Source organism: Podarcis pityusensis (assembly GCF_964106645.2).
Source record: "Podarcis pityusensis genome assembly, chromosome: 10".
Taxonomy (NCBI): domain Eukaryota; kingdom Metazoa; phylum Chordata; class Lepidosauria; order Squamata; family Lacertidae; genus Podarcis; species Podarcis pityusensis.
Window position 1 is genome coordinate 1,808,773 of NC_138035.1, and position 19,708 is coordinate 1,828,480.

The window sequence follows — 19,708 nt, forward strand, 5'->3', positions numbered from 1 at the left end:
AAGGTGAAGAAGACATGCCCCCCCCTTCTGTATCAGTCCCCCATTCGGAGATAGATTTGCATTAAAGTTCTGTAAGAACTTGCAAATCTTTTCTCCGCACCCTATATCTCGGTGAAGGTAGGGGTGCCCTGTGAGTGGGAATAGGCTCTAATGGAAAAGGAGGTGGGTTGAGCAGGGCAGCAAAGGAGGGAGCAACACGGACCAACACAATGTACGTGTATGTTATATAGATATGCACTAAATAATAACTTGGTATCCACCGTACCAGATGTGCGCGTGGGCGGAGTGTAGTAGCGCGAGGGAGGGGGCCGATTGGATGAGGCGGCAGCTGAGGAACCGCCGCTGCTGCCGCCGCCTCTGCAGCTGAGCGGCGACAGCGGCAACATCTCTCAGAGCCACAGCAGCGCCTCCGGCATCAGGGAGGAGGAAGACGACGCGGCCAAAGGAGATCCCTGCGGAGCGGAGCTGCTGCTGGTCGCGGCCGCGGCGGACTACGCCGGGTACCTGCTGCCCTCGCCGCTGGGAGGAGTCGCCCCAACCGGGCAGATTGAAACCTTAGACAAAAGTCTGGAAGATTTGGGGACCAGGGTAGATGAGTTTGTGGGGATGTTAGACATGATTCGAAGTGATTCCTCTCAAGTAGTAAATGAAAGTGTGCCTCATATTCATGCAAAGGCAATGGAAATGAAGCAACTGTATAGAAAGTTTGACAAACTGGAGGCCTTTGTAAAAATGGTTGGAAATAGTGTGTCAGGGATGGAAGAACAGATCACAAAGGCAGAATCAGACCTTGGAACATTCCCAAATACTTTCAAAAAAATTTCTACACACAATCAATGTGCCATCTTTCCTTAACAAAACATCTTCCTCAAGGCAGAATCAAACAGTTTATGAACCTCCTGATCTCTTCAAGACAGAAGACTACTTTCCTTCCCTTGGTGAAGCACAGTATATGTGATTTAGCTTGACAATGACATTATTGAAAAAAGAGTCTTATCTAAGCTAGAAAGTGTCAGGGAAGGCAAGTGGGGAAGTAACACTCTGAGTGGGTTGCTACATGATTAAATGGAACCATGTTTCATGTAAAAGACTACCAGTCAGGAAAGAGGATCCAACCTAAGTGTCTCACTAATATACACAGCCTGCATAGGCAATGCCCCACGTTGGGTGCCAACTGTTACGGTAAAATCTGGGTGCGGGGCTACTCTGCCACCCAGCTCGTCAGACTAAGTCCGTGGGTCCCTGCGGAAGAAAAATGAGCTCAGCCGGAGACAGGAGTAAACTGCAGAAGATCCAAGTTTATTGCGCAACAGGTTCAAGGCGAGATTGAACAGCGAGAAAGGGGTGACATGAATTTTTGAAACTTCCCTCCATGTCCCAGAATACAGTGCAAAATACATCCCAGTTACATCATGAATACATTAAGAAGAGGTTGGGTTACACAGATTACATCACGAATACATTAGGAAGAGGTTGGGTTACACCGGATTAACATATGGAGGAGGGAGGGGGGAATATGCAGAGCTGGAGATATGCGCAGATAAGCACATCCTGAGTATCGGTGATGGGAAGACAATGGTCCATGTATGCATAGTCTGTCACCTGGCATCGCCCGGAGGAAAGGCTTGGCAGAGTGATTTGACAGGATTAGGGTCTTGACACCTTGCTTGAGGGATTATGGAGGACAGGGGAGGTGTCATGGAGTCCTAGAGAAATTGAGCAAACTGCTCAGTCCCCCAGCTGGTCGGGCAGAGCCCGCGGGTCCCTGCGGAATAAAGGAAGGAGTCCAGCCAACCGGAGCAAATAGTTGTAGACCAAAGTTTATTGCACAATAGGTTCAAAAGCAAATTTGAACCCCGAGGATGGGGTGACAAAGACTTTTAAAACTTTCCCACCACATCCCAGAATACAGTTCGAAGGGGAGGGCTTAACCTTGGCAAACATGTCCAGACAAGTCCTTGGTACAAGATAAGCATAAGCAGACATGGGAGGGCAAGACTCAGGTATAAGATTAGCATAGACAAATATGTCTTAAGTACCCACCATCCAAAAGTACAATAGGAGTTCCTTTGCATGTCTGGAGCCTGAGGCGAGTCAGGTGATGAGATTTGGCTTCCTTTGGCTAACAATGAGCCCAGCAATTGTCACCTTTGAGAGCTTCCTGGAGTCCTCTGGAACTGGGAAATTGGCCTTGAAAGGATTAAGTGTTATGCCAGATGGAAAAGAAAAAATAGATCCGCCAAGTCAAGACAAAACAACAAGGTCTGGGAAGGTCTGGCGAAGAGCCTCCACATCCGGCCCCTCTGCTTCTTCTGTGACTGCATTAACTAAACCAAAGGCAATGATTGCAGATGAGGCCCTGGCTCTTGCCTTGAGTAAAATAAATGAATCTTTGGAACAAATGAATAAAAAATTAGATCAGAATACACAAAGTATAAATAGTCTGGGACAAAAAGTTAACTCAAATACAGAAGCTATTGAGAAATTGATCCAGGAGTCTAACTCAACTCGACAGATCGCAGAGGAAGCTAAGGAAAAGGTTGTGGCTGTGGAAGCAAAGGTAACTCAGTTGGAAACAGAGAGAGTCCCAGACCTTCAAAAACAACTAGAGGACCATAGGCTGGCGCTTTCTATGGTTGAGCTTAAGGAAAAACAGACAAAATTGAGAATTAGAGCTGTACCTGAATTGGAGAAAGACTCCCTGATAGACTATCTTACGGAGCAATTTGCAGAAAATTGGGAGTTGGATCTGGAAAAAGAGGAATTTAAAATTGTGAGAGCCTTTAGACTGGGAAGAGGAGGGAAGAAGGAGAAGACCAGAATAAGAGATTGTTTGATTACCCTCCGGTCTAAAGAAGAGAGAAACAAAATCTTGGGCTGGCATTACGAGAAGACTTTGGTAATAAATCAATCAAGAGTGGAAATTTTTTAAGATATCCCAAAACATCTTTTGGACCTCAGGTTCAACTTTGGAGGTTTGGTTTCCTTGTTGAGAGAGAACAAAATCCTTTTCAGGTGGGAATTTCCTCAAGGCTTATCCTTCAGTTTCAAAGGAAGGAAAATAAAAATAAGATCAATAGAAGAAAAAACAAATTTTCGTATAAATACGAAGAAGATTTACAGAAGGGAATTGGAAAAGAGCCAACAGCATTGGACAGAAGATCACCAGATAGAGGATCAGAGCAAAGAGCATTGGAGAGAAGATCACCAAACAGGGAAACATTGGACATAACGAGACTATCTTTTGGATTGGACCCCCCAGCGAACGTCCCAATATCACCACCAACAGAAGAGGAGCAAGTATTGGGGGCAGTTGGGGGGATACCAAAGTAACTACATGATGGGGCTGCAGGTCTTGAGCTGGAATGTTAATGGACTCAACAGCCCTGAAAAAAGGCGGAGAGTATTTCATTTATTGAAAAAAGAGCATTTGGACCTGATTTGTTTACAAGAAACACATGTGACAAGGTTACACAGGAAGCTACTGAATAATAAAAGATTAGGTCAAGAATTTATCTCATCGGATAAAGTAAAAAAAAGAGGAGTGGTCCTCTATGTAAAGGAGAGTTTATCACCAAAATTTATCTTTAAAGATGATCAAGGAAGATTTATAGCAATTGAAATTCAAACGCAAGGAGAAAATTTTTTGATAATAGGTATTTATGCACCAAATGAAGGAAAATCGGAATTTTTTAAGAAGCTACATGAGACTCTGATGGACTATATGGACTACAATATGATTTTGATGGGAGACATGAATGGCGTTGTGTCTACAAATATGGACAAGGCACAAAGACAGGTAGTAACTAAGGATGGAAGACTACCAAAAACTTTCTTTGATATGACTGAAAATATGGACTTAGTTGATATCTGGAGAACGAAGAACCCTCTGGGAAGAGAGGGAACTTTCTTCTCCGAGGCCAAAATGACATGGACAAGAATTGACCAAATTTGGGTAACTAGAGGTCTGGCTCCGAAGATTAGTAAAGTTGAAATCTGCCCTAAGAGCTGCTCCGATCACAATGCTGTGAAGATGGAGATGAAATTGATGCCAGTTGGTTCCTTTAGATGGAGGATGAATGATACTTTGTTTAGGAATAAAGAATTTATTAAGAAGGCCCAAAAAACTTTGAGAGACTATTTTGAGATAAATATGAGCACTACTGTGGAAAAAAGAGTAATCTGGGATGCAAGTAAAGCGGTCATGAGAGGATTTTTGATACAACAGAATGCAATTAAGAAGAGAATGCAAAATGAGAAAAAAGATAAAATCTTGGAGAAAATAAAGGAAGGGGAGAAGAAATTGAGGGTGAAACCAAAGTCCCAGGAGATTATGAAAGAGATAAAGTTATATCAAGTACAATACATGAAAATGATGAATCAGGAAATAAAATGGAAGATTAAACAGATGAGACAAAAGACATTTGAGTCGGCAAATAAGTGTGGTAAATTGTTGGCTTGGCAAATGAAAAAAAGACAAAAACTTAATACTATTACGAATTTGGAAGTAGAAGGAAAGAACATACAGAATCCAGTGGAAATTAGAAAGTGCTTCCAGAGGTATTTTAAACAACTTTATACACAGGAGAAGCAGAAAGAAATGGATATTGACAAATTTTTGAAATTGAATGGACTACAAAAAAATTCTCAAGAAAATAAATTAATGTTGAACTACAAAGTAACGGAACAGGAAGTGGAAGGGGCCATTCAGAATATACAATTAGGTAAATCTCCAGGACCGGATGGACTGACTTCAAGATATTACAGATCTCTGAAAGAATGGGTAATACAACCTTTAAAGGAAGTCTGTAACGAAATACTGGAAGGGAAAAGGGCACCAGAGTCATGGAAGGAAGCTTACATCACACATATACCGAAAACAGAGACTGTAAAGACACAACTTAAGAATTACTGCCCCATATCATTGCTTAATGTGGATTATAAAATTTTTGCAGATATTTTGACTAAAAGATTTTAAAAGGTGTTAATGGAAGAAATTCATAAAGATCAAGCGGGCTTCTCCCGGGCAGACACTTATCTGACAATACGAGGAATATAATTAATATTTTAGAAAAATTACAAGTGAAGATTAATACTAAAGCAGTTTTGATATTTGTGGATGCGGAGAAAGCTTTTGACAACATTTCTTAGAGTTTTATGAAGAAGAATTTATTGGGGATGGGGGTGGGTCAAGGTTTTGGAAACGGTATAAGTGCAATTTATTCAGAACAGAAGGCCAAATTAATTGTGAACAATGTAGTGATGGAAGATTTTAAGATTGAGAAAGGAACACGACAAGGTTGCCCAATCTATCCATTGCTTTTTATATCGGTCTTGGAGGTTTTGTTAAATATGATTAGAAGGGACCAATTGGTAAAAGGTATACAAGTGGGAGCGTGGGAGCGTGGGAGCGAAACAGTACAAATTGAAAGCATTTGCTGATGATTTAGTATTGACTTTACAGGAGCCAGAATCTAGTACTAAAAGAGTATTAGAATTAATCCAAGAATTTGGTCAGGTGGCAGGTTTTAAGTTGAATAAGATGAAAACTAAGGTATTAGAAAAGAACTTAACAGAGATTGAAGGAGACAGGACTGACACTGGTCAAGAAAGTAAAATATTTAGGGGTTAATATGACTGCTAAGAATGTGAATTTATTTAAGGATAATTATGAAAAATGTTGGACTGAAGTGAAAAAAGATCTAGAAATATGGTCAAATTTGAAGTTATCGTTGTTAGGCCGAATTGCTGTGATAAAAATGAATGTATTGCCAAGAATGCTGTTTTTGTTTCAAACACTGCAAATTTTGGACAAAATGGACTGTTTCAAGAAGTGGCAGAGAGATATCTCCAGATTTGTCTGGCAGGGCAAGAAGCCTCGTATAAAATTTAAGATATTAACTGATGCTAAAGAAAGAGGTGGATTTGCCCTGCCAGATCTTAAACTTTATTATGAATCAGCCGCTTTTTGTTGGCTGAGAGAATGGATGCTTCTTGAAAACACAGATGTTTTGGATTTGGAAGGTTTCAATAATGTATTTGGTTGGCATGCATATTTGTGGTATGATAAGGTTAAAGCACATAAAGCGTTCAAAAACCATATTGTAAGAAAAGCACTGTTTAATGTCTGGATAAGATATAAGGATTTGTTAGAAAATAAAACCCCAAGATGGTTGTCACCAATGGAAGCAAAGGCTCAGAAAAAACTCAATATGGAGGCCAAATGGCCGAAGTATTGGGAAATTGTATTGGGAACAAGAGGGTGACAGATTAAAATTGCAGAGTTTTGAAAAATTAAAAAACAGAGTACGAGATTGGCTCCATTATTATCAAATAATGGAGGCGTATAATTTGGATAAAAAAATTGGCTTCCAGATGGAAAAATCAAAGTTGGAAACAGAATTGTTAGACCCTAAAGTTAAGAATTTGTCAAGAATGTATAACTTGCTGTTGAAATGGAATACTCAAGATGAAATGGTGAAATCTGCTATGATTAAATGGGCACAAGATGTTGGACATAATATTATGATGGCTGACTGGGAACAGTTATGGACCACTGGTATGAAGTTCACGGCATGCAATGCCTTAAAAGAGAATTTAATGAAAATGATTTATAGGTGGTACATAACACCAGTCAAGCTTGCAAAAATTTATCATTTGCCCGATAATAAATGTTGGAAATGTACTGAAACTGAAGGTACATGCTTTCACCTTTGGTGGACATGCCCAAAGATTAAGGCATTCTGGGAGATGATCTATAATGAAATGAAAAAGGTATATAAATATACCTTCCGGAAGAAACCAGAGGCCTTTCTCCTGGGCATGGTCGGCCAATTGGTGCCAAAGAAAGATAGAACTTTTTTAATGTACGCTACAACAGCAGCAAGAATACTCATTGCAAAGTATTGGAAGACACAAGACCTACCCACCAGGGAAGAATGGCAGATGAAGCTGATGGACTACATGGAACTGGCGGAAATGACTGGCAGAATTCGAGACCAGGGAGAAGAGTCGGTGGAAGAAGATTGGAAAAAATTTAAAGTATACTTACAGAAACATTGTAAAATTAATGAGTGTTAGAAGGATGCGGGAATGAAGTTACATGGTTTTAGTAGAAATGCAACAAAGAATTAAGTAAAAGTTGATTGATAATGGGTTAAATTGAAAAAATCCAAGGTTAGACCGTTAAGATAAACTATAGAATAAAAATTGAGAAAGATGGGAAGAACTTGCTGAAATAGTTAATTGAATTAGAATACAAAAAAAGGGAGGTGTGAGGAGGTCGATGAAACAAGGAAAGGAAAGGTAAAGACAAGGAATAGTGGATGTGTGTTTTAGGTTTGTTTTTTTTTTGTCTGTCTTTTTTGCTGTATTGATATGTTTTGTTATTGTTCTTTTTCTTTTTTTATTGTTATTGTTTTTTTTCTTCTTTTTTCTGTAATTCTTAAACTTTTAATAAATATTTTTTTTTAAAAAAAGAGAGAGCTTCCTGGAGTCCTTTTGCCAGGGGAAAATAGCTTTGGAATGGGGGGAACTGGGAAAGGAGATGATTTGATATTATTTTTAAAGCTAGGTGACTTCCCTGAGCTGTCAAGTTGGAAGGCATAATATTTGTAATATTTAACTTTAAAGATGTGCCCCCCCCCCGTAATTTCCGTAACATATTCCTGGCTGGTCTCCTTGTTTTTTGCCCAAGGGATCCCTCAGATTTTGGAATCCGCTTCTGGCTACAATTGTATCGGCTGCTTTGCTGAGCCTCTTGGCTGTTGTGCATGGACGGTGCCTGTGTCCACGGTCCTTGTCCTGGCCTGAGTCAGAGGCTGGGGTGGGGAGCTGGGATTTGGGGGGAGTCGTTTAGCTGCCCCCTCCATTTCTGGTTAGAACAGCACCAAGACCTAAAACACGGAGGGATCTAAGCTCGTGGGGTGGGGTGGGGGAGGATGTTGCACTTGTGGGGGGGGGGACCCCTCTCTGCAGCTGGATCTCCGGGATCAGCCCCTCCCCCGCTCTCCTGATCCACTAAAGGAAAAGGGGAGGGGAAAACCTTCTCCCCCCTTAATCCCTCCCCTCCCCTCCTCCTCTCATCCCGCCCCCACAACCCCAGATCCCGCCCCCAAACATCCCACCCCTTCCTCCTCCTCCTCCAATCCGGCTTCTGCTCCGGGAATGGGGGGGGGTGAGCCCCCCTCCCACCCTGCCTGCTTCTCCCGCAAGTGGAGCTTCCACTCCGGATTGCTGCTCTGCCCCGTAGCTCGGGGGGGGGGGCGCTTTCGGAAAGCGGAGGGAGGAGGCAGGGGACCCCCCCCCGTGGATGTTGCAGGTAAGGAGAATCGGGAGCGAGGACAAAGAGGTAACGGAGTCGCGGGGGGGGAGGAGAAGGAGGGGGGAGAAGAGGACCCAGAGACCCCTCCAGCTCCCCCAAGCGCCTTCCGTGGGGCCTGGATCCCGGCACGCGTGCTGCGAAGGGGCGGAGATGGGGCGCCCACCCACGAGGACTCCCTGGGGGCGCGGAGAAGCGGGCCAGGAAAGGGTTAAGGGGTGCGGGAGGCGCCTGGATAGAGACCCCCTGTCCCTCCCTTGCTCGTCTTGGGGGGCAATAGGGACGGAGAGATGGGAGGCGCACGGCGAGGGGTGAGCCAAGGCGGCGTCTGGGTGCAGGGGAAACCCCGGGATGGGAGGGGGGCCAGGGGCGGGGGGAGGAGGGGGCAGCATTCCCGGGGCAGGGAAGCGCAGCACTGGGGAGGGGGGGGGGAGATAGGAAGACCAGGCTTGCGGGGGGCGTCTCCATCGTGGCTTCCTTGGGGACTCTCCAGAGGGACCGCCTTGGCTTCTCTCTCCCGCCCAGGAATGAAACCCCCCCTTCAAGACGACCTGAGAGGGATCCCTGGTCAGTGGGGGTCCTGCCCCCCCCAGCCTTCCTTCCTGCAACCTCCATCCTCTTCCCACCCCTTAAGCCCCCATAAGCCCCTGCCCTGTCCTGGAAGAGAGAAGGGGGGAGGCCTTCTCAGAAGCGGCTCTATGTTTCCGCAATCCCACCCAGGAAGCAGCCAGAAACCTTTTCCTCTCTCTCAGGCTTCCATCTTTAATTGTCCTTTCTTGAGGATGAGGATAATGTACACCTGTCATCAGAAACGGGTGCAGAGTCCATGGAATGGCTCTCAGGATTGATACAGAAGCTGCACCTCAAAAGCGTATCTGTTCCTCTTATTCTTTGAAGACAATGTCAGAGTGACTGACAAGCTGAGATACAATCCTTCATCAGCTGATGACAGTGACTGCATGAATCTTCCCAGTCAAAGGACCCATTTTCATGATAGACAGTGCCTGGGGCTGGAGGCTCTACACACCAGGTGTGCCTGTGCAGGCCAAAGACTGCCAGTATTAGCACAGGTGAGGTGTGTGACATCCCCAAATTTACAGACTGTATGTGAATGAGCGTTCGTGGGTGGGATTATAGTTTACGGCAACCCTGTGATTTTCTCCACCCATAACATTTCGTAAGCTAATATTGCAGTAAAAATTCCAAAATAACTACAAAAAATCACACGATAATAATAATAGTACAGTGGTACCTCAGGTTAAGAACTGAATTCATTCTGGAGGTCCGTTCTTAACCTGAAACTGTTCTTAACCTGTGGTACCACTTTAGCTAATGGGGCCTCCTGCTGCCGCCGCACGATTTCTGTTCACATCCTGAAGCAAAGTTCTTAACCCAAGGTACTATTTCTGGGTTAGCAGAGTCTGTACCCTGAAGCATCTGTAACCCGAGGTACCACTGTAGAAGTTCTAGTATTAGTATTTTCCCCCAGCCGCTCTGGTCAGCTTACAGTACATATAGGTAAAGGTATAGGGACCCCTATGCGACACAGGTGGCGCTGTGGGTAAAACCTCAGTGCCTAGGGCTTGCTGATCGCATGGTCGGCGGTTCGAATCCCCACAACGGGGTGAGCTCCCGTCTTCGGTCCCAGCTCCTGCCCACCTAGCAGTTCGAAAGCACCCTTAATTGCAAGTAGATAAATAGGTACCGCTTTATAGCGGGAAGGTAAACGGCGTTTCCGTGTGCTGCGCTGGTGCTGGCTCGCCAGAGCAGCTTCGTCACGCTGGCCACGTGACCCGGAAGTGAGATGGGCGCACAACCCTAGAGTCGGACACGAATGGCCCGTACGGGCAGGGGTACCTTTACCTTTACTAAAGGGACCCCTCACCATTAGGTCCAGTCGTGGCTGACTCTGGGGTTGCGGCACTCATCTCGCTTTATTGGCCGAGGGAGCCGGCGTACAGCTTCCGGGTCATGTGGCCAGCATGACTAAGCCGCTTCTGGCGAACCAGAGCAGCGCACGGAAATGCCGTTTACCTTCCCGCCAGAATGGTAGCTATTTATCTACTTGCACTTTGACGTGCTTTCGAACTGCTAGGTTGGCAGGAGCAGGGGCCGAGCAATGGGAGCTCATCCTGTCGCGGGGATTCAAACCGCCAACCTTCTGATAGGGAAGCCCTAGGCTCTGAGGTTTAACCCACAACGCCACCCGCATCCCTACAGTACATATACAAGACAATAAAACATCAAACATTAAAAACCTCCTGATACAGCTGTCTTCTAAATGTCAGGTGGTTGCCTCCTTCCTTGCCCTCTGAAAGGAGGGCATTCCACGGGGCAGGAAGCCCTCTGCCTGGTTCCCTGGAACTTCACTTCTAACAGCAAGGGAACCAGCAGAAGACCCTCGGAGGTGGACCTCCCTGTCCAGACTGAGCGATGGGGGTGAAGATGCTCCTTCAGGTCCACAGGGCCGAGGCTGATGAGGGCTTTAGGCTGCAGATCTTGCTCCTCCATAATGATCGATGTATAGTTAGCAGAGTAGGAAAAAACACTCAGAGGCAGAAAAAAATAATTCAGCTGAGAAATTTATTACTGAAGACAGATAAGCATAACAGGACCCAAAAATTAGCAAAAATGTAACTCACACTAAAACCCTGACTTAGCAAACCAAAACAGCACTCAAGTAAGAAACAGACAGAATATAGTAATATCAGAATATGAAGTGGGAGCAGGCGCATTTCAATACTTTATTTATATATTTATATATAGTTCAATGCCAGAGTAACCCTGGGAGTAGATAACAAGCCTCCAGGTGGACGTGCCCCACCTGCCCTTCACTTTCCTCTTCCGCACGGGCAGAATCTGCCTTCTGGACAGTGGGGTTCACTGTTCTTCTCCTCCTCTCCATCCACCAGGGCTTGACTTCAGGTGCAGCAGAATTCCCCAGCCCCCCAAGGATTTGAGACCCATCAGCTTTCCTCACCTGGTTTAGCCGGCCGGTTGAAGCCGCTGCTTGAACCCCTGTTGCATGCTGACAGCTTCTGGAAGCCACAGGCGAGAGCTGAGTGCAGGGTGGGGACCAAGGGTGGAAAAATGACCCCAGAAGGTACAGGACATGTCCCCCACCAAAGGACCTACTTATCCCAAACACCCCATGACATCTAGATGCAGGTACGTAGCCGTGTTGGTCTGACGCACTTGAAATAAAAAATTAAAAAATAGTCCAGTAGCACCTTAGAGACCAACTATGATTGTTCTAGGTTTAAGCTTTCGTGTGTATGCACACTTCTTCAGATACAGTGACACAGATGTCACCAGACCCTTGTGTATCGTGGGAGGGTGGAGTGGGGTTTTTCTCAGAAGGGTACTCCTACTACCATCTCCCACTACCCATCACTATATGAAGAAGTGTGCATGAACATGAAAGCTTATACCTAGAACAAAATTATTTGGTCCTTAAGGTGCTGCTGTTGTTGTTGTTTAGTCGTTTAATCGTGACCGACTCTTCGTGACCCCATGGACCCCATGCACGCCAGGCATTCCTATCTTCCACTGCCTCCCTCATGCTGGTAACTTCGAGAACACTGTCCAACCATCTCGTCCTCTGTCGTCCCCTTCTCCTTGTGCCCTCAATCTTTCCCGGCATCAGGGTCTTTTCCAGGGAGTCTTCTCTTCTCATGAGGTGGCCAAAGTACTGAAGCCTCAGCTTCAGGCTCTGTCCTTCCAGTGAGCACTCAGGGCTGATTTCCTTAAGAATGGAGAGGTTTGATCTTCTTGCAGTCCATGGGACTCTCAAGAATCTCATCCAGCACCAGAATTCAAAAGCACCAATTCTTCAGTGATCAGCCTTCTTTATGGTCCAGCTCTCACTTCCATACATCACTACTGGGAAATCCATAGCTTTAACTATACGGACCTTTGCCGGCAAGGTGATGTCTCTGCATTTTAAGATGCTGTCTAGGTTTCTCATTGCTTTTCTCCCAAGATCCTAAGGTGCTGCTGGACTATTTTTGTTACTTTTTTACTTCAACTGTGTCAGACAAATATGTCTACCTACCATTAACTACAGTTATCTCCTCGCCTTGAATATCCTGCCTTTCAGTGCCAGATTAGGATAGTCCTCTGTCAGAAGACAAGCAGAGGATCAGGCAGCACATCATCATTATAAAGAACCATTGGGGTGGGGTGTTTCCGCCTGGGATTCCCATTTGCCATCTGCTTTCCTTCTGCTTCTCCTGCTCTCCCCATGCAATGTGAGGCATGTAGACATAGGTCCATCTCCAAGAACAGGAGCTTCCCTGAGCACCCATTCAGCTGACCCCAAGCACCAAGCCTTGTCACTAGTTCTCTGACTGACCCAGACCACAGTCCCCAGAAAAGACATAGACCTGGGTCGCCCAAAATGGTCCATATAGACCTCCTGAGGTCAGTGGGACTATGCAGTTGATTCATGAAGATCTAGAGGTGGAAATGGGGGCAACCACTTGATTTGAAAGGCAGCCCCACAGGACAACAGTATTCCAAGATCATGCTGTGTTATTAAAGATGATTGAGGATTATGAAAGGTTGCTGATGCATTACTACCATTTGACATCATACCATTTTTATTTCCTAAAAATTGGGAACATAGGTAGGACATGGAAGAATGTAGGAGATGTTGAAATAAGAGAAGGTGCTAATGGCGGTTGATGTGTCCTTTTTTTCTGTGTTCTCTTTCTTTAAACCCAAACAGGATTTCCTTTCTGCCCACTCTGAAAAAGGTGATGGAGAAGACAGAATTGCAGGGGACAGGGCACCTTTCATTTCATTAGGAATAGCCATTAAAATGTGTGAAATGTGGAATATGCTTCACTGAACGAGCACACATAGTTCACATCAACGAACACAAAAAGGAAAGAACACATTTAAAGATATGGAGTGCGGAAAGAGCTTCTCTTTCAATGCAAAACTTAGAACACACCAGCGGACTCACAGAGAGAGAAAACATTTTAAGTGTGGGAAGAACTTCAGTCAGAGTGGACTCCTTAAATTGCACAAACGGACTCACACAGGGGAGAAACCATTTACATGTCTGGAGTGTGGAAAGAGCTTCAATCAGAGTACACACCATAGAAGACATCAACAGACTCACACAGGGGAGAAACCATTTAAATATATCGAGTGTGGAAAGAGCTTCCGTTGTAATACAAGCCTTAGATCACATCAACGGACTCATACAGGGGAGAAACCATATAAATGTATTGAGTGTAAAAAGAGTTTTAGTAATAGTGGAAACCTAAGAAGACATCAACGGACTCACACAGTGGAGAAACCATTTAAATGCATGGAGTGTGGAAAGAGCTTTAGTGATAGTGGAAGCCTTAGATCACATCAACGGAATCACACAGGGGAGAAACCATATGAATGTATGGAGTGTGGAAAGAGCTTCAGTCAAAGTGGACACCTTAAAATACATCAATGGACACACACAGGGGAGAAACCATATAAATGTATCGAGTGTGGAAAGAGATTTAGTGATAGTGGAAGCCTTAGGAAACATCAACGGACTCACACAGGGGAGAAACCATATAAATGTATCGAGTGTGGAAAGAGCTTTAGTCAGAGTGGAAGCCTTAGACAACATCAACGGACTCACACAGGGGAGAAACCATATAAATGTATCGAGTGTGGAAAGAGCTTTAGTGATATTGGAAACCTTAGGAAACATCAATGGACTCACACAGGGGAGAAACCATATAAATGTATCGAGTGTGGAAAGAGCTTTAGTCAGAGTGGAGACCTTAGGAAACATCAACGGACTCACACAGGGAAGAAACCATATGAATGTATCGAGTGTGGAAAGAGCTTTAGTCAGAGTGGAGACCTTAGGAACCATCAACGGACTCACACAGGGGAGAAACCATTTAAATGTGTGGAGTGTGGGAAGTGCTTCAGTTTCAGTGCAAGCCTTAGACAACATCAACGGACTCACACAGGGGAGAAACCATTTAAATGTATGGATTGTGGAAAAAGCTTTAGTGATAGTGGAAGCCTTAGGAGACATCAACGGACTCACACAGGAGAGAAACCATTTAAATGTATGGAGTGTGGAAAGAGCTTCAGTCAGAGTGGAAATCTTAGAAAACATCAGCGGACACACACGGGAGAAACCATTTAAAGGTATGGACTGTGGAAGGAGCTTCAGTCAGAGTGGAACCCTTGATTTTTGTCAACAAACTCATACAAAAGACAAACCATATAAATATCAGGAAAGTAGATAGAGGTTCACTCTTAGTGGAAGTTCAGAATCAACAGACTCACGGACAGGAAGAACTTTAAGAGTTGAAACCCTTCAAACCATCAACAAACTCAGGAGAAGCAGTTTGAATGAAAAGACTACAGAAAGTGCTTTATTTATAATGGAGTATTTAAGGAACAGGGACGCGGATGGCGCTGTGGGTTAAACCACAGAGCCTAGGACTTGCCGATCAGAAGGTCGGCAGTTCGAATCCCCACGACGGGGTGAGCTCCCGTTGCTCAGTCCCAGCTCCTGCCAACCTAGCAGTTCAAAAGCACGTCAAAGTGCAAGCAGATAAATAGGTACCGCTCCAGCGGGAAGGTAAACAGTGTTTCTGTGCGCTGCTCTGGTTCGCCAGAAGTGGCTTAGTCATGCTGGCCACATGACCCGGAAGCTGTGCGCCGGCTCCCTCGGCCAGTAAAGTGAGATGAGCGCCGCAATCCCAGAGTCGGTCACGACTGGACCTAATGGTAAGGGGTCCCTTTACCTTTACCTTTACCTTTATTTAAGGAACATCTAGGGACTTTCACATGGGAGAACCCATTTAGATGTATGGAGTGTGGGACATCTTCCTCTCAGAGTCCACTCTGAGCAATGAACTCAGCAGGAGATCATTCCTACAAGCATGAGGTATATGTGAAGTTCTGGTGTTTATATGTAAAACTGTATAATAATGAAATAATGAAGGCAGCATCTCACAATAGTGAGTATAATTTTAGATGAAAGTACTTTTGGTTTTTTGCACTAAACTCTGTCACCCCCCCCCCCGCATGATCTCCCAGCACTGCTTCTTCAGCAGAACTTCATCGCTGCCTCCTGCCCATCGCGTTCTGAAGAAAACTTGAAATACTGAAATTGAATGGGAGCTTTCCCCCCAAAGCCTAATTTCAAGAGGGGGAAGGAGGGGCTGCAGGTACCAGGGAAGTCTCCTGGGGGGGCCATCTTCACTCATGAACCCCATGGGGCAACCCCAGAGCTCCTGCTTATTCTAGGGTTTGGGAAAGAAAGTATTTTTCCATAGTCCCAGAGGTTTTGCTTCAATCATGCTACTCGGGAGTTTTCCTACCAGAGGACCACAGTTGTTGGCTGCTGTTGTTGTCATGGACTGGCTGGTGAGGGGGGGGGAGGCACCAGCTGGGGGACCCACAAGGGAGGAAGGCTCAGAGCCCAGGAACTGGTGGAGGGATGAGCCGAAAGAGGGAGAAAAGCGAGCAGAATGGGAGGGGAGGTGTTGCAAGCTGAGGAGGAAACAGGGTTTGGTGATCAGGAAGAGTCTGGGGCAGAGAGCAGTTCAGGCTCAGAGGGAGGAGAGGAGGGGGCCAGGAGACCCAGAGGAGGCTGGCTGCTGAAGCATCCAGGGAGACTCCCCCTCCTGCTGTGACCAGCTCCCCTCTCCCCTGGTCTCCTAGAGCTCACAGAGAAATCCAGTTCAGACCCCATGAGCCTGTACATTGTTTTAAGAGGTATTTTTTTTGTCCCAACATACACCACTTTCATGTCATTGATAATGAACTGTATTTTCTGCCCATTCACCCTATTTGGAGAGCCCTTTTTGGAGCTCCTTGCAATCTCTCTTTCTTTGAACAACCCTGGACAATTTGCTGCCATCAGCAAACTTTGCTCCGTCCTAAGTCTAGATCATTTATGAACAAGTTGAAAAGCCACAGGTCCCAATACTGATCTTGAGGGGACTCCGCTTTCTTCTCCTCTCCATTCAGAGAACTGTCCGTTTACGCTCTTGGTGTTTCAGAAGGAGGGCTGCCTCCAACAGAGGGGCCACATTTCTTCTAGGGGCACCTTTCCAGGGTCCCCATGGTGCCCCCCAGCCTGGCTCCACTCGGCCAGGGCAGCTGCATTTTGTTTCGCTGCAGGTGAGCCTGCCCCGTACAACGTGGGGTCTTAAAGGAACTTCATGGGGGGGGGGATCAGCGAGAAGGAGCTTCTGGATCCTGTGCAGCCCCCTCCCCGCCTGCTCCCTTCAGGTTTCCTGAGCCCCTCCCTTTTTCATTTTAAGCATTGTGGGTCCTGCACAGCCCTCAGGGCACCTAAGCATCGGGGGGGGGGGAGGTATTTTGTTTCCTGAGGGCAGGAGTCACAATCCTGGCACACTGCAGGATGTCTGGTTTTTAGGTATGGGGCTGAGGCTCAGGTGGAAAAGAGGTGATAGGGGAAATATCCTGGGGTGTGGATTTTATTTCATTTTTAATCATTTTTATTAATTTTCCAAAAAAATCTTGAGTGTTCACTGGAAGGACAGATCCTGAAGCTGAGGCTCCAAGACTTTGGCCACCTCATGAGAAGAGAAGACTTCCTGGAAAAGACCCTGATGTTGGGAAAGAGGGAGGGCACAAGGAGAAGGGGACGAGAGAGGACGAGATGGTGGGACAGTGTTCTCGAAGCCACTAACATGAGTTTGACCAAACTGCTGGAGGCAGGGGAAGACAGGAGTGCCTGGCGTGCTCTGGTCCAGGGGGTCACGAAGAGGCGGACACGACTAAACGACTCAACAACGAATATCAAGATGTGGAAAAATGGAAACAAAATGTGGAAAATATGGAAAGCACAAGGAGAAGCAGGACCAATAATAATGATTATTATGGATTACAATTGGAAGTAGGGATAAGAAGTTTGTAATGAAAGAGGATATTGATGTTTCAGATATGAAATTGGGAACTGCTAAATATGTGTTATGATGAAATTCAGATTGGAAGGTGTCAAGGAAGTCTTCTAGCAATGTAAATATACCAGGGAATAAGAAGGGGGGAAAATATTCTTTTATCTTTTGCATTTTTATTGTTGTTAAGTTTATATGTTGTGTTAAATGTAATGTTCTTTTCTGTGTTTATGTTTATGTATTCTAAGAGCCTGGCGTGCTCTGGTCCATGGAGCCACGAAGAGCCGGACAGGACTAAACGACTAAACAACAACAAAATTACAACAGAAAACCAATAAATATTTTTTTTGGGGGGGTGACCAGCACCTTCTAGCTTCATCAGGGCAAGCATATTGTTAGGTGGGCATGAGCTCCGTCTTCCTTGAGGCAAGTGTGCTTTGTGGCAGCTTTGCTTCATGAGAAGTCAAGCAGCAATTTGGAGATCAATACACCAAGGAGCAAACCAAAATTCTCAATTTAGGGCTAAACTACTGAAGACCCTGCAATAAAACCCTGCATATGTTTGCCCAGAAGTATGCCAGATGGACGCTAGTGTAGACTTTCCCCCTGCAAGTGTGCTGAGTAAACTCTGCAGTTCTGCAGCCGAATCCCAAGGCATAAATAATGTTGCAGTCCTGACTCCACTTCCCTGGGTATATTCTGCACGGGACTGAGCAGACGGGGGGGAAGATGGCACTCCCAAGTGTATCTTAAACATCTTCCATCCTGTCATCTTTCTACTTTGTCATCTTTCTACTTTCCCTTTAAATGCTGACAGTTATCTGGTCTGGATAAAAGAGAACATGTTTCCGACAAGTGTGTGCGCATAAGTGCATGTGTCGGCTGGAATTTGAACTGCTGAGGCTGGGAGGTTTGCAAAAGAAAACAAGGTGCAGGATGTCCAGTGGTAGCTGGCCAGGGGATTGCTTGCATCTGAGACAGGAGATGGGGCATAAAGGTATTGCTGGACATGACTTTATAAGGGGATGTGAAATTCTGTGAAGAAGCTCGCTGGTACAATTAATGAGAACCAACCAACTTCGTATGAAACATGAATAGGGCGCTGTGTTTGCTCTGTAATCTTTTGACTCAGGCATGGTTCCACGCCACTCCCCCCCAAAAAACAATGATTTCTTTCTGAGGTCTCAGCTGATCCCAACTGGAGATGAGAATGTTGTGTGAGATGCACATGAGGAAGTTTCTCTGGTGATGCTTCAATCTCAGGGGTTTTGTTTTTCAAGCTCAGAATCTTAACTACTGAGCCTTGGAAGAAGTACGCTTGCAAATGATTATTGGGTAGTGAAGGTGTGGAGTGTGAAATTGTATTGCAGTCAAATGCAACATTCCTACAATGTACATGCTGGGGAATGCTTGTGTCACTCAGGAGAAGACTTGCTAGTTCCTCCTGAGCTGGGACAGACTTCCTCTGCATGGCACTTCATGTAGGTGTGGCCTGTTCTTGGACAGAGGAGCACACGGCCTCCATGTTCTGCTCTTCTTCTTCTCCTTTTTGTGTTCCTACAAGTTAGGAAGAAGTGACTGCTCGGTTGCAGTCACTTGAGATTATTTCCCTTGTGGGATAGTTCATGTCGATATATATAGAGTTATGTAACTTAAGTCTGCCTTCAGGGATCTTATTGTGAACTGGATGATTGTAAGTAAACTAGTTTTATGTTAACTTTAATCAGATAGTCGTGTCTATTCTTTTAGGAGGGATATAAAAAGGGCTCTTACCAGGAATCCTAAATAGTGAGGCTCAGACGAGCCTGCAACTAGCTAACTGCTGTGTGATTTCAAAGAGGGATTGTTTAACAACTCTGCTAAGTTATAGAACTTGCCAACGCAAGTTAGGAAGCATATCATAAAAGAATATATCCTCTCCTGCCTCCCTAAACATTCCCACAGAAAGAGCCTGGGGTAGGATGTTACCTCCCTTGGAGCGAGCGACCAGCAGGGATGCCTCTGAGCTGCCTCCGTGTGTTATGCTCAGCCCACCGTTCCCCATACAGACACCTCTGGCAATGGTTGCTGACGAGGGCTTCCTGCCCGTGCTGCCTTGTTTTGAATAGGATGGCGGGCAGTCCTCTGGCAACTCACAGGGCTGTTTTCAGGATCTGGAGGGCAAGGACTGATGTAGTGTAGCAGTCAAAGTGTGAGATGTGAGTCAAACTCCTCTTCCTGCAACCTCAACTCTTCGTATGCATGGGGATTATAACACTGGACAGCCTTGCAGGGCCGTTGTTTAGATTACTGAGATAATATGTGTTATATTTTGTAATGCTTTAAATGTGCTACATAAGTGCTAAAGTATTCTTAAGTAAAGCTGAGTATTGGTTGGTGCAAAGTGCAAGGACCGAGAGGAAGAGCCAGTAGAAGAAGACGAAATCCAACGAGTAATAAAAGAATAAAAAACTGTGGAGGCCCCAGGACCGGATGGATTTCCGGCAAAATATGATCAAAA

At 45.3% G+C, this 19,708-nt stretch overlaps 2 protein-coding genes and 1 pseudogene across 3 annotated transcripts in view; all 3 read left to right on the forward strand.

Moving 5' to 3' along the window:
* The window catches only part of LOC308486250 (uncharacterized protein), a 214,247-nt gene that overhangs the window by 13,537 nt on the left and 181,002 nt on the right, over positions 1–19,708 (forward strand). The window lies entirely within an intron of this gene.
* On the forward strand, positions 151–1,025 carry LOC308457799 (biogenesis of lysosome-related organelles complex 1 subunit 4 pseudogene; annotated as a pseudogene). The gene is made up of 2 exons: positions 151–162; positions 295–1,025. The product of its transcript is annotated as a biogenesis of lysosome-related organelles complex 1 subunit 4 pseudogene (transcript).
* Positions 11,668–18,931, forward strand: LOC308486346 (uncharacterized protein). Its single transcript, XM_081023123.1, has 2 exons — positions 11,668–14,394; positions 14,477–18,931. Exons 1-2 carry the CDS (start codon positions 13,230–13,232, stop codon positions 14,575–14,577), a joined length of 1,266 nt encoding a protein of 421 aa, XP_080879249.1. The 5' UTR covers positions 11,668–13,229; the 3' UTR covers positions 14,578–18,931.